We start from the raw sequence: 15,129 nt of genomic DNA on the forward strand, positions 1-15,129 counted from the left end.
CTTGATGAAACCATGCTGAATCTGCCCAATTTTACCATGCACTTCCAAGTATTCTGAAATCTCATCCTTAATAATGGACTCTAAAATCTTACCAACGATCGAGGTCAGGCTAATCGGCCTGTAATTTCCTATCTTTTGCCTCACTCCCTTCTTAAACAGGGGGGTTACATTAGCGATTTCCCAGTCCTCTGGGACCCTCCCTGACTCCAGTGATTCCTGAAAGATCACCACTAACGCCTCCACTATCTCTTCAGCTATCTCCTTCAGAACTCTGGGGTGTAATCCATCTGGTCCAGGTGATCTATCCACCTTCAGATCTTTCAGTTTTCCTAGCACCTTCTCCTTGGTAATGGCCACCATATGTAGTGTATTTGGATTTCCAGAAGGCATTCAATAAGGTGCCACGTAAAAGGTTATTGCACAAGATAAGAGCTCATGGTATTGGGGGTAATGTATTAGCTTGGATTGAGGATTGGTTAACACACAGAAGACAGAGAGTCAGGATTAATAGGTCTTTTTCAAGTTGGAAAGACGTAACTAGTGGAGAGCCACAAGGATCAGTTCTAGGGCCTCAGTTATTTACAATCTATACTAATGACTTGGAGGTGGGGGCAGAGTGTAATGTATCCAAATTTGCTGACAATACAAAAATAGGTGGGAGAGCATATTGTGATGACGGCGTAAGGAATCTGCAAGGGGATATAGACAAGTTAAGTGAGTGAACAAAAACTTGGCAGATGGAGTTTAATGTAGGAAAGTGTGAGGTCATGCACTTTGGTAGGAAAAATCGAAAGGCAGTCTATTATTTAAATGGAAAGAGGCTCCAAAAAAATGCAGCACAGAGGGATCTGGATGTTCTTCTGCATGAAACACAAAAAGTTAGCATGCAGGTGCAGTAAGTATTTAAGAAGGCAAAAGGAATTTTGGCCTGTATTGCTAGGGGGTTGGAATTTAAAAATAGGGAAGTCTTGTTACAGCTGTACAGGGTGTTAGTGAGGCCACACCTGGAGTACTGTGTACAGTTTTGGTCCCCGTATTTAAGAAAGCATATACTGGCATTGGAGGCAGTTCAAAAGAGACTCAGTAGGCTGATTCCTGGGATGAAAGGGTTGACTTATCAAGAACAGCTAAAAAGGTTAGGCCTTTATTCATTGGAGTTCAGAAGAATGAGGGGTGATCTTATTGAACCGTACAAGGTTCTGAGGGGCCTTGACAGGGTAGATGTTGAGAAGATGTTTCCATTAGTGGGGGAATCTCAAACTAGGGGACATAGTTACAGAATAAGGGGACACTCATTTAAAACTGAGATACGAAGGAATTTCTTATTTCAGAGGGTAGTGAATGTATGGAATTCTCTACTTTAGAGAGTTGTGGAGGCTAAGTCACAAAGTATTTAAAGAGGAGGTAGATAGATTTTTAAAATATTGGGTAGTTGAGGGCTATGAGGAGCTGAGGCCTGGGGCAGATCAGCCATGATCTTATTGAATGGTGGGGCAGTCTTGAGGGGCCGAATGGCTTACTCCTGCTCCTATTTCTTATGCTCTTATGATAGATTTCTACCTACCAAAGGTATGAAGGAATATGTGGCAAAGGCAGAGAGGTACAGAGATATGTCCACAGACCAGCCATGATCTCACTGAATAGTGGAACAGGCCCAAGGGACTAAATGTTCCTATGTATAAACAGATAATTTGGTCTTAAATAGGGAACATCATTTTGAAATTTCCCAATGACTCTAATGTATGGGCTGTTTGGTAAAATAATATAAATGTCCAGGCTGGAGGAATGGACAGATTCATTTGCAAAAATCTGAGGTAATATATTTGGATGAATAAAAAAGGGGCATACACTAAAAAGAAAGACACTGAACAACAAACAGAGAGACTCGGGCTTCAAATATATAACTCCTAGAACGTATGAGTGCAGATAAATGAAGCCATAAGAAAGCCCAATAGCATTTCGGATTCACGAGAATGGACTTGACAGTACATGTGAGATGATAAATTTGCATACTCAGCATTGATTAGGTCATATTTAGAGTTTTGGGCAAACTAGGGATGCTATTAAAAGGCAGAGAGTACATCTTGGAAATTATAGTTACGAGAAGAGGCTTAAAATATTGGGACTATTTCTACTGAAGCAGGTTGAATGGAGATTTTTCAAGCTACATGGGGTTTCAATAGAGTGAATAGGGAAAGAATATTTCTTCTGGTTGGAGAGTCAGTGACAAGGGATCATCAATTTAACACTGTCACTGAGATAGGTTTGTAGAAATGTCTTGTGCTGAGAGCTGGTGAAGCATGCAATTATTTGCCACAGGAATATGAGCATTGATTCTTAAGAGAAAATTGGATAAATATTTGAAGCAGAAAAAGATGGAAGGTTATAGGGAGAGAGCAGGACAGATGGGATTAGTTTATTCTAGCAAAGAGCCAGGGACATAGTGGGCTGAATGGCCTTCTCCAACCCTGTTAACTGTGCAGGTCATAGGTGCAAATATTGCACAAAGAATCAGTTCAAAAATTCACTGAATATTTATCATATGGCTTTATCACAACCAATCCTAGCTTCATTCGATTTTGACCTTTCCTAAGTTGTGATTTACTTGCAAAGGAGTTTCAAGACAGGAGAGATTCAGAAATATTGAATCTCATGCAAAAAGACTGCAGTACAGTGCAAGGAATCTTGGACTACACCAAAGACAGCAGTTCTGCTTTATTCCAACCAGGAATCACAGAGCTTCCGGTGAAAGCTGGGAAGTTCCAGTGGGTAGACAGTTGAATGACTCACTACATAGAGCATGAACTGTGTCTGTTGAAAGAGACAGTTAAAATCACAAGGAAGTGGTGATGATGCCAGGGCTTTCTAAAAACCGTGGGCTTGGATCATCTGCATCTGAGTCATGGGGAGTGCAGGGATGAGAAGGGCTAAGTGGAGGAGAAGGTGGGATGAAAGGTGATCGGGGAAGGAAGGGGGATATGGGAGGTAGGGGAATAAATGAGGGAGGGAGAGGTGAGGGAAAGAGAAGAGGGACAGATGGGAGAAAGTGAAGTGAAGAAGGAGGAAAAGGAACATTTTTTAAATGTGGGGAATGTTTTGAGCTAAACAGAAATTGATAGATACTATAAAGTATTATAGCACAGCCCAGCTGGTATTGAAGTATCTTGAGAATCTACATGTGCTGCTATGACAAAAGCTGCATTCAACTAACCCAGACTTCGCTCAGAGCAAATCGATCAGGCTTTCGAGCATTTTGAATGATTTGTAAGATAGGGATAATAAAGCACCAACTAGTGGTGCGACAGGTGAGTGTTTGACACCTCGACATTGGAATTCCCGCATTTCCCATAGGAAACATTTCAGTGGAATTTTACAATGAACAAGTAATATATGCACAAAATTGTATTGATTAATTCTGCAAATTACTTTGTGTATTTCTGTGAATTTCTCCAGTTTATTTCAAGACTAATGGGCGTCAAATTGCAAAACACAACCAATAGATCAACATCAAATCCTGGATACAAAATGCAGATCCGACAGGGGACCTATGTGAATTAGCATGTGTTTGAGAAAAAAGCTCCATCAGGGAGGCCATTCACAAAATAGATTACTGGCCCTTTTTCTAATCTCCTGCCTCCGCTGATTAACGCATCAGGCATTGTTTGCAGAAGCCCCAAAATCCTGGGTGCAAAAAAAACCCTGGTGCTCCCCAAGCATGTCATGTTGGCCTTGCACTACGGAGCAGTGTTAGCTTGGGGTCCCAGGCGCGTAGCCAGTGTCAGAACCACATTGTGTCACCCGACCAAAGCATTAAGCTGCTGCTCTGCTGCAAGTTAGCCACAAGCAAAAAGATTCAACAGAGCCAACAGAAGTCTTAGACTTCCCTTTAACAGCAGTTTCTACGACTCTACAAAAATACAAAAGCAAGAAATTCCAAATGAATGAGTGCAGAGTTTTCCAACTAGCACTAAATGTGTTATAAATCCTATCCAGTCAGTCAAAGCAAATATTAGTTTGGTCTTAGTCCATTACCTCCTAGCATTGGGTATTTTTTCATTGAGAAATACAAGGGACTAGTCTGTGGTAGCGGTATCCTCATGTAGAAAGTGCGAAAGGTCTGGATATGGTAAAGCTATGAGGATTAGAGGAAACTCTCAAGTATAATTCAAACCCTAGTCCAATATTCCCACCCCCAATGAGGATGCATTATTTTCTATTTCATTCCGACACTCAATAGGAGTTTGTAATTACTGCAAATTTCATTTGTGTTCCATATGGGGTAATTCCTACATGCTTTTAAAATGCTGATGGATTGCTCATTCCCATACAAAGGGAGGAATGCATGACAAAAATCAAATTTCCCTCAAGGAATGAAAAAGGATTCAAGACAACACTTGGTGTAGGCTTAAATCCAAGTGTCTAGAAGTGGCTGCGAGAGGTTTGAAATTCCTCCTGTACCATCACTACTGCTAGCCACTTGCCATGGAGACAGAGAAAATTTCCAATCTGATCGGGACCTGCCTTTTCTGATTGGTAATGCTCAAAGCACTGAGGCAGGTCATGGGTTCATTCCTGAGACTTGAGCACATAATCTAGGTTGACACTTCAATGTAGTATAAAGCAAGTGCTGCATGTCAGAGATGGGCTTGTAAAGTTTTCTTGGTCAATAGCCACCCCTCAACCAACACATTGCTGAAAATACATTATTTTGGTCATTTATCTCAATGCTGTTTCTGACATCTTGCTGCATGAAAACAGGCTGCTGTGTTTAGCTAACTTTCAAATATGAAGTATTTCTTTCATCGTGAAGCTCTTTCGGACCGCTTGAGGATGCGAAAGACAGAATTTAAATAGGAATGTTATTTTCTCTTTTAAATCAGTAGTTACCTGGATCTCTGGTCTGGCAACCAACAGCAGAATATTCCTGCTTTCCTCACTGGAGAGTAACGCCACTGCTTCCTCCCGGTCTTGGACATCCTTGCCATTTATCTGCAAGGAGGATTAGATCAAAACAAAAAGCATAACATTTATTTTCACGGCATCAACACTGAGCATTGTAAAATGCAAATTACGGCTCATCTGTGTTAAGAATTGACATGGCTTTTCACACAAAAGACTCCACTTTGTGATCACAGCAGTAAGTGCCGTCACTCAATTAAGTGCTTACTGCACAAGTTGTTATCGATTGGTGAAGGAAGCTGGACATCAGAGGAAGCCGTAATGTTCATAAATGTCCAACATGTGCCCCAGCGACATACATCCAGCAACACAATTAACTGGCAGATGACAGGTGACGTTCATCTTTTTTCCCTTCAGAGTAATGGAATTGTCAGTCAGAGATAATAGTGCTGGAACTGGAATCAGTCAACCTCCTCCACACTTATGGGGGATCTAATTAGAAAGAATGCAGCATTAGCTCAAAACATGAGGCGGTGTTGCATTGCTTCCAGGCCCAGTGCTGATTTCCCTTTCACTGAAACACTTCAGACCGATGTGAAACTTGGGACTGAATTTAAAATGCCCTCCTCTGGGTTGTGACAGATAAACATGGTGTGGACAAAGTTGTTAATGTCTGCAGGTGATTATGCAGAGGAAGAAACAGGCTGTAAATAAATATTTGAAAAGCTGGAACCTTTTGAAAGGATTCCTGAAACACAAATTCCAATTCAAAGAAAAAGGCATCGAGTGAATTCTAAAGTTACGGCACTTTGGAGTGCAAGTGACAACAGAAACAATTTGAATATAGTTGTTCGTACAGCACATCCAGTTTAATGCCCTGTTTACCCCACCAGAATAGGTAACTGACTGACCCCCATTCCCCCACCTGCCATAGGAGAGAAACCTCATGATACTCTACCACTTCCATTAATGTCAGATGCAAATATTGTCAAACCCCTGCCACAGTCAATGAATGAGCATGTCCCACATTCAAAAAAATTCTATTAAGGATCATTGTTCCGTACTTGAAACTCATGCTGCTACCAATTATACCATCTCTCAATTTCCCCAGTACACAATGCTGTACATCACCAACAATTGGGAGATTTTCACCGATCAAAGTCACATTTGTGGTTCGATCCTTAATTGTAAAATTACAAAAATACTGATGTCTGTGAACTTCACATTATCCCTTTCGTTGTACAGATTTTTATTTTAAAATGCACGTTGAGCCAACTGCATTATATTTTTTAGTATATGTTCATGCACAGATCTCATGAATTTTCGCTTACTGATGTGCTTTGTATCAAACAGACTAAATATCAATGACAAAGCTTCTAGCAATTTAAAGCAGTCCTTGAATCTCCAGCAAATCTCGCTGCACATCACATGGTTGGCACTTGTCTGAGTCTTTACTCGCATCCAATTTCCCTCAGACTGGTGGTCTAGCTGTGTCACTGCCTTATAACTAATACTCTTCACATTTAATCAACAGGAAACAACTGCTGTACTTACCCTGCAGAACAGAAAGCTATAGTCTCACTTTGTGCTTTGCAAGTCACAGAACCTCTATTTCTCTACCAGATCAAGTATTGCATGCAAATTGCATGCAACCTACAACTTATGGAACTAGTAAATAAAAAATATTCCTTTCATAAAACTTTGTTTATTTGTATTTTTTCACTCTTAACATTTCCAGTCACCGAGTTACAAAATGAATAGTCACAGAATTGCCAGAGTAACCTCCCTCTAATGATTTACAGAAACAATAACAAACCATAGTCAAACACTATACCAACTATCCTTTAATGCCCAAGCTCAGGAGTATCCGCTACTACACCAACATGATGTTTTAGACATTAATGCTTGTCAAACCTCTGAGTGAGATTACCCAATCTTATCTGATCAACAAACACAACTGCAATCAGCAAAGAAAGCAAATAGTTATCCTATTAGCACAGGCTGAAGTCAAACTCAGATCCGTCTTCCCAATGGTTGAATTCACTCAGATATAAAGACATTTGCAGGATGTGCAACTCGCACAAAGGCATAAAGAATTGGTCAACAATCTAGTAGATTAAAAAAAAACATGTCATCCTGGTTTTAAAAAACATGCCATTACAAGTTTAGCACTTCCATAAGAACCTGCCCAGTGTCGTGGTTTCAAATATCGTACAGTCACTGTGTAAATGAAAATCCAGCAAAATGGACAACAGCAACTCATTTATAAAGTACCTTTGATGCAGTGAAACATCCCAAAACACTTGACAGTGTTTTATCAAATAAAATTTGACACTGAGCCACAGGAAGAGACATTAGGACAGGGGACTAACTCATCCAAGATTATGTTTTTAAGAAGCATCTTAAAGGAGGAAAGATAAAGAGATTTATGGAGGGAATTTCAGAGCTTAAGGCTTAAGCAGTTGAAGGCATGGCTGTCGATGATGGACTGATTAAAAGTGTGGTAACACAAAGGCCAAAATTGGAAGAGATCTCTGAAGGTTGTAGGGCCGAAGGTGGTTTCAAACATGGGGGATGGGGGCGGGGTGGGGAGGTAGGGGAGTGGGGGGAGGCCTCAGCATTTGAAAACAAAAACGAGAATTTCAAAAATCAAGCCATTGCCAGAATGAGATCCTATCAAGGTCAGCGAGCCCAGGGGTGATGGGCGAATAGGGTTTGGTGCGACCTCAGGTACAGACAGCAGACTAGTATTAATGAAGCTGGAAGGAGTGACACTTGCCCAGTTGCCAGTATCAATAACAACTTCATTTAAATGCCTGAAAAAAGCCACTTGGAACCAACCGGCTGGCAGATAAACATCATCATAACACAGATGACCGGATCTACTAAGGCTTCATTGTCAAGCTAGCAAAATTCAAAATTTCAGACACGTTCTGAACTTATAACACCAGGCTCCAAAATACTCTTCAGCATGACAAAGTCTTTCCATGTAACCCACCAGCCCTCCACCAGAACAACTGGTAGTGGTAGAAATGTTATCAGCTGGTCAATTCAAGTGAAGCAGCAGCTCCCGTACCCAAATTACAATTATTTGCAATATTGGGAAGCCATTAGAGATTTTGCAGGAACATTAGGAGTTCAAGTAGGGCTACTCAGCCCTCAAACGAATTCTGCCATTTAGTTAGATCTTGGCTGATCTGTACCTCAAGTTGATTTAGCCTCCTTTGATCCATGTTCCTCACAAGTTATTTTTAAAAAATCAATCTCAGTCTTTATTCTCTACCATCCACAGCTTTTTCCTTTGGAGCTCAAGTGGGGAGATCCAGGTCTCCATTACCGTTTGTGTGAAAAATTGTTTCCTGATTCCTTAATGCCTTATGCCCCTCTGTTCTGGATTCCCACACCAAGGTAAAAGCTTCTCTGGTATCTATCCTCTCAAAGCCTTTTTTGGTTTTAAATGCCTAGCTTGATCACTTCTCAATCTTCTAAACTCAAAGGAATAAAATCCAAGTTCATAGAATCATACAGCAGGAGGTACTCAGTGCATTGTGCCTCTACTGGTTCTTCAGAAGAGCAACTCATTTAGCCACACTCCCTACAGTCCAACAAGCTTTTCATTTTCAAATATATATCAAATTCACTTCTGAAAATTACTACTGAATCTACTTCAAAGTAGAGCATTCCAGATCATAAGTTTTTTGACAGCTACCATAATGTATCTTAAGGTTACCAACCCCACTGCCAGTGGAAACAGTTTCTCTCCATTGACTCTATCGAAACCCTTCAAACTTTTGAACACCTCTATTCAATCTTCCTTTAACCTTCTCTGCTCTAAAGGAGGATATTCACAGCTTCTGTCATCTCTCTACAGAACTGAAATCCCTCATCCCTGGTTATCATTCTAGTAAAACTGCTCTGGACTCTCTCTAAGGTCTGACATCCTTCTGAAAGTGTGGTGCCAAGAAAGGGAAACAATACTCTAGCTGAGGCCTTACCAGCGATTTATAACATTTTAGCAGAAATTTCGAGCTTCTGTACTCTTATGCCTCTATTTATAGAGCACAGGATCCTACATGAATTCTTAACATCTTATCAACTTGTCCTACCAGCTTGAGGCATTTGTGTACATGAACCCAAGGCTCTCTGTCCCTGCACTCCCTTTAAAATTGTACCATTTTGTAAATTATACTATTCCTCGGCCCAGCCATCTTCAGCTGCTCCACCATAAGGTCAGAAGTGGGGGTTTTTGCTAATGATTGCACAATGTTTTTCAGCACCATTCATGACTCCTCAGATACTGAAACAGTCCACGTCCAAATGCAGCAAGACCTGGCAAGTAACATTCACACCACACAAGTGCGAGGCAATGACCATTTCCAACAAGAGAGAATCTAACCATCGCCCCTTGACCTTCAATGGCATTACCATCGTCGAGTCTCCCAGTACTAACATCCTGGGGGTTAGTGTTGACCAGAAACTGAACTGGACTAGCCATATAAATACTGTGGCTACATGAACAGGTCAGAGGCTAGGAATCCTGCGGCAACTCACCTCCTGACTCCCCAGAGCTGTCCACCATCTACAAGGCACAAGTCAAGAGTGTGAAGGAATACTCTCTACTTGCCTAGATGAATCCAGCTCCAACAACACTCAAGAAGCTTGACACCATCCAGGACAAAGCAGTCCGCTTGATTTGCACCCCATTCACAAACATTCACTCCCTCTACCAACACACGCTTCAGCTCTAAAGAAGGGTCACACGGACTCGAAACGTTAACTCTGTTTCTCTCTCCACAGATGCTGCCAGACCTGCTGAGTTTTTCCAGCATTTTCTGTTTTTGTTTCAGATTTCCAGCATTTGCAGTATTTTGCTTTTATATTATTGTACCATCCACAAGACACACTACAGGAACTCACCAAGGCTCCTTGGACGGCACCTTCCAAACCCACAACCGCTACCATCTAGAAGGACAAGGGCAGCAGATAGATGGGAACACCACCACCCGGAAATTCCCCTCCAAGCAACACACCATCCTGACTTGGAAATATATCGCCGTTCCTTCACTGTCGCGGGGTCAAAATCCTGGAACTCCCTCCCTAACAGCACTGTGGGTGTACCTACACCATATGGACTGCAGCGGTTCAAGAAGGCAGCTCATCACCACCTTCTCAAGGGCAATTAGGGACGGGCAATAAGCATTGGCCTAGCCAGTGATGCCCAAATCCCATGACTGAATTAAAAAAAATTCCACTTTCTTCCTTCCAAAATGCATCAATTCACACTTCTCGACATAAAATTTCATCTGTCGTGTGATACTTTACCAGTCTACCTATGTCCTCCTAAAGGCTGCAACTATTCTCCTCATTGTTTCCTACATTTTGAACTTTGTCACCTGAAAAATTTTAAATTATGCCCGTCAAGTTCATTAACATAAATCGAAATGAGCCGTGGTCCTAATATTCCACCCCTGGGAGATGCTGTGTGGTTCCCTCCAGCTTGGAACGCCAAGGGAAGGATTCTCTGGCCCCACCCGCTGCCGGGATCGTCCAGTCCCACCGAAGGCTGGGCCGCCAATTCTCCCGCAGCGGGTCCCGCCCGTGACAGGGCCGGAAAATCCCCTGGCCCTAGTTGAGTTCTGACACCCATTGCAGAGATAAAATGGGCTATAAGCAAACTGAAATTAATCAGCATGCATTATGAAATATGGACTTTCTTCTTTGTACAAATGTTAAGGCGCCGCTCGCAATTTCACATTGGCCTGCGAGCAAGGGGTTGTGCAGAAGGACGAACACCCAATGGGTTTCACTGTAACAAAGCAGCTATTTTTTGACAACGTCTTTTATTTTTAAAATCTCGTTTTTGGTGCATGTCCATGCTTCTGCATGGAGAATGCTATTTGACAGGGTCCAGTCTGATTGTTGCTATGGCGATAACAGTCTGTGTAGCTGGTCCAGACGTGGTATGGCACCAGCTGTGGGGCTGCTTTCATCACATAAAACTGGTAGACAGCCCGACAGAATAAAACCTGCTATCGGCTTATCTCCCAGGTGCAGCTTCAGATTTAGTTGTACATCTGAGGCTTGACCCTCAAAGCCTGCCACCTGCTTGACAATTTTTTTTTTTGTGTTGCTCACGTTGCCATAAGCCTCCTGCTTCGCTCTCAGCCAGAGGGGCGAGCGATATCAGTCAAACAGACGTTTTGAGTTTACCTGAACGATCCGATCTCCCTCTCTGATACGCCCATCTTTGGCAGCAATGCTATTCGGGTCAACCTGCAGAAAATAAAAAGGTTCAAGGTCAGGCGAATGAGTAAAGCATTAATGAAATTATTAAATTATTACCCCTTCATGGTAAAGAATGGCGGGAGAATGGAGTTATTGTGCAGATCAGCCTTAATCTAATCGAATGGCAGAGCAGGTCCAAGAAGCTGAATGGCTGACTCCTGTTCCTATGTCCCTACAGTCAATGACCCTGTGATTTTACAGAACTCATGTTCCATCTTGTATCACACGCAGTAATCTCACTCCCCTTAGGATCTATACTTTGTGTGTGAATTTCTAACCCATACATTTTAACCAGTGCTCAATGTCAGGTACAGGAACTGTAAAACCAGTTGTGGAACATAGTGCAATTGGGACTCTGAAGGTGATTGACATCCCCACTGGCTCCAGAGGAGGCTACAGGTAAAGTGGAAGTCAATGGTGTAGGGAAATACAGCAAGACATTCAGGATCTGTCTATGGGTAGCAAATGTGGAGTGATAACTGGGCACATTGAGCTCTCAGTCAGTCAGGCTGCACAGAGCAATTCCTAGGCACGCACTGTGTTTATGACACTCGCTCACAAGTTGGCCTTACGTGAGGAGCATAAACCAGCCTCACTTTAAACGATATTGTGCTCAGTATCAAAATGATCAAAATTATCAGCAGAATTCATCTACAGGCATATTTGAGAAGAGAAGAGGCATCTGATGGGGGCAGAAACTGGCAGAATTTTCAGACGGCTCCATAAGGAAGACAGGCTGAGTCGCTAGGGCATAAGGCCAGTGGCCAACTGAAAGGTGGCATTGCTAGAGGTCTTTGAGTAGGACACTTAGATGTCCTGGTCCCCTCTTGGCTAACAAACATTGTTTAGCACACAGAAATCTAAGATTGAGGGGAGGGGCAGGAAGCACGAGAGGAGAGAGACAGAACTGGCACAGAATGTGACGGGCCAAATGGCCTCCTCCTGTGCTGTAGCCGTTCTACGAATTTATATCACTTAAAAATAGGTCCCTTGAAATAATGCACCTGCCAGGTGGCCAGAGTATCTTGTGTGTGATGACAAGTTTCAGATGGGGGCCTGACTTTGCATTGTCACATACCCTTGGCTAACCAAAACTTATCAGCCACTTTACCATCTTTACAGCTGTACCACATTTTGTGTCTAAATTCTCCTGGACCTGTGCAAAATCATCTTAATGCAAACACTGGTGTCTTATGGATATAAACAGTCAGAACAGGAGCAAGTTTTCCTCCAAAACCTGCAGCTTCCCGAGCTGATCAAGTCTCATTTAGTGATAGAAGAGTTTTTTGGCAGGCGCCTGGCAGAAGAGTTTTATCCAAGTAAACGGTCAGAAAGATGCTCCTAAGTGACACAGAGAGATAGAGATGGGCCCAAGCTCCAAAGGTATCATTTAAACTAATAACTAAAATAACAGCATTTAATGCCCAGGGCTAGAGATCGATATTTGTACTCTGAAAGGACTGAAGCTTAAATCTGCAGCATTCCCAACAGTACGTGCTTCTCACTTGCTACTCTGTCAATGCTGACCAGTGACAGAAGCTTATCCAGTTTATGTAAAATTATACATCAACACAATTTGGGGAAAATTACAATTTTTATACGACTTAATTATCTGTCAGATGCACTTGGGATAAACAGCAAATAAGGAATTTTAAGAAAGGGTCCGACATTTAGATGTTCAGATGAGGCTGTGGCTATCATGATTCATGGGCGCTCTCATCTGATACTAGTTCTTGTTATTGTGTGTTGCAGAATTTGGGATACAAATTATAATCCATCAGAGTCACCACTGTACAGGGTTGAGTGATGACCCTGCCACTAAGGGGCACTCCTATCTATCACCTTTGGCACGATCACTATCTTCAGCTATTCATTTCTCTCATTTTACTTTTGGATTCCTGTTTAAATGGGCTATATCTGTGTAATGTTCCCCTTTTGTTTCTCATTTGTGACTGGCTTTTGATATATTATTGCCAAACACTCCTCACAATTTTCTTTTTTTAAACAATTGCAATCTTTGAATCATTTTAATCGGCATTATTGATGTCTCTTCCTTTGGGATGTCTGTAAATACATCTCTAGTCTGCTCAAATACATTCTAGGCTCTCAGTTTGCACAATCTCAGTGAAATAAATACTGTAAGTTCAGCATTAGAGCCTCCATTAAAATAAATTAGACTGCTGTATTGACACAATACCACTTCCAAATGAGACAAACAATATCATTCTGCTAACCATGTTTCTCTTTGTCTTTTTAAAAAGTTGTTAGCTTGCCATTTCACTACTTTAGCTTATATTTTTCAATTTTCTCCCCCAACTAAACAACCTGGGCATTAAGCTGGAAAATCAAAACTTGCCAGCATCTACACCAAGCAGGGGATCCTCTCGCCCAGGGTCAGCACCAGGCAGCAGGACTCCCTCTGCCAGGGTCAGCGCCAGGCAGCGGGACCCCTCACCCAGGGTCAGCGCCAGGCAGCGGGACCCCTCACCCGGGTCAGCACCAGACAAGTGTTTCTCCGTCAGGTTATTGCCCAGGTGCCAATGTGTAAAATGATATCCATTAATTTCGGAATCGTTTATATTTCTAGGCTTTTCTCTCTCCTACTGTCCATTTTTGTGGTCTGAGGGAGCTTTATAGGTGAGCTTTTTACGCAATATGGAGGATGATTTTTCGCCCACTTTAAGGATCAACTGGATTAACCTGTGATGTTTTCTTTGCATCAAAACACAATGTGGTTGTCAAACAAGTAAACCCAAAGCTGCCCCACGAACCTAATGGAGTCTGGATGAGTATACGTATCCATAGCAACAAAGGTGTTAACTGCATTTGTTCCCTTGATACATAAAGGGTTAACAATAGGACCACAGACCCACATTTAGAATCATAGAAATTATAGCACAGAAAATGGCCATTTGGTTCATGAGATACACACCATTGATAGCTTTCCAACGGTATCCACCTCCACCCTCACCACCATATCCTTTTATACACTCCATTTTCCAATTCCATTCCCCTTTAAATGTCTCTGCAGCAGCCATCTTAAGTAACATAAATCTTGGCACAGATGTATAGCTGCAGTCAGGGTGCAGTTGATTAAAACAAGAAAGAAGCTGAACTGAACAGCGCTCCTGAATTACCTACATCTGCGCCTCAGGAATAAGCTGCTGAAGCTGTAAGATTTGAGCGGCGCAGGCACAGCCAGCATGGATCCAACTACGGATCTCCGCATTTCCTTGTTACCTGAGGAACCATAGCCGGCACCCTCCCGATAACTTCTTCCCATAAAGTGCCTTTATTAGAAATGGCAAAGAGTACATCACAAAGATGGGTTGTGAAAATGATGGGCCACCACAATGTACGCATTTTAATTATTAATGCTGTATTCAACAGGAATGCTCTTGATTGTGCTGAAGTGTAACATTTTCTAGATATAGACAAGCTTGTCACTTCCCCCCCACCCCAAGCACTCTTTCAATTAGGACGCTGAATCTGGGGCCTGGACTGTTTGATGAAAGCTTTGTGTAAAAGCAGAGCGTGTGTGTGTGTAGTCAGCTCGATTTTTATCATTTAATTTTTTTTTTTTGCTCTGACAATGTTCAGTAATTAACATCTACCATTAAAGCATTTGCTTAAAATAAACAGGCTGTAATAATCATATTACCCGGGCAATGCAATTTACCACAGCAATTAGGAGTGACAACGCTTGGCGTGGTGCCAACCCTCAACACTCAGGTCTGTTACAGGCCGTCGCTTGCTCACTTCCTTCCACAGCAACTTACCTCGCTGACATAGATCCCGCTATCATCCTCATCATCATCTGTTCTGTAGCAGACAGTCAGGCCCAGCTTCTCCTGGCTGCTGATGCGGCACAGTTCAACCTCCTGAAAGAAAACACACAGCACCAAGCCATGAGTTAAGTTTCTTTGTTTCCCTCCTGGTCTTACA

The 15,129-nt window shown here is 42.2% G+C and overlaps 1 protein-coding gene across 1 annotated transcript in view; it reads right to left on the minus strand.

The window, feature by feature from the left end:
• pdzrn4 (PDZ domain containing ring finger 4) overlaps positions 1–15,129 on the minus strand; it is a 462,929-nt gene that overhangs the window by 16,569 nt on the left and 431,231 nt on the right. Inside the window, exons 6-8 of the mRNA XM_078568472.1 lie at positions 14,964–15,065; positions 11,110–11,172; positions 4,888–4,989 (exon numbers count right to left, since the gene is read on the minus strand). Of these exons, the coding sequence (XP_078424598.1) occupies positions 4,888–4,989; positions 11,110–11,172; positions 14,964–15,065 (267 nt within the window). The remainder of the gene's footprint in view (positions 1–4,887; positions 4,990–11,109; positions 11,173–14,963; positions 15,066–15,129) is intronic.

The sequence above is a fragment of the Cetorhinus maximus genome, chromosome 22, assembly GCF_964194155.1.
Source record: "Cetorhinus maximus chromosome 22, sCetMax3.hap1.1, whole genome shotgun sequence".
Lineage (NCBI taxonomy): Eukaryota > Metazoa > Chordata > Chondrichthyes > Lamniformes > Cetorhinidae > Cetorhinus > Cetorhinus maximus.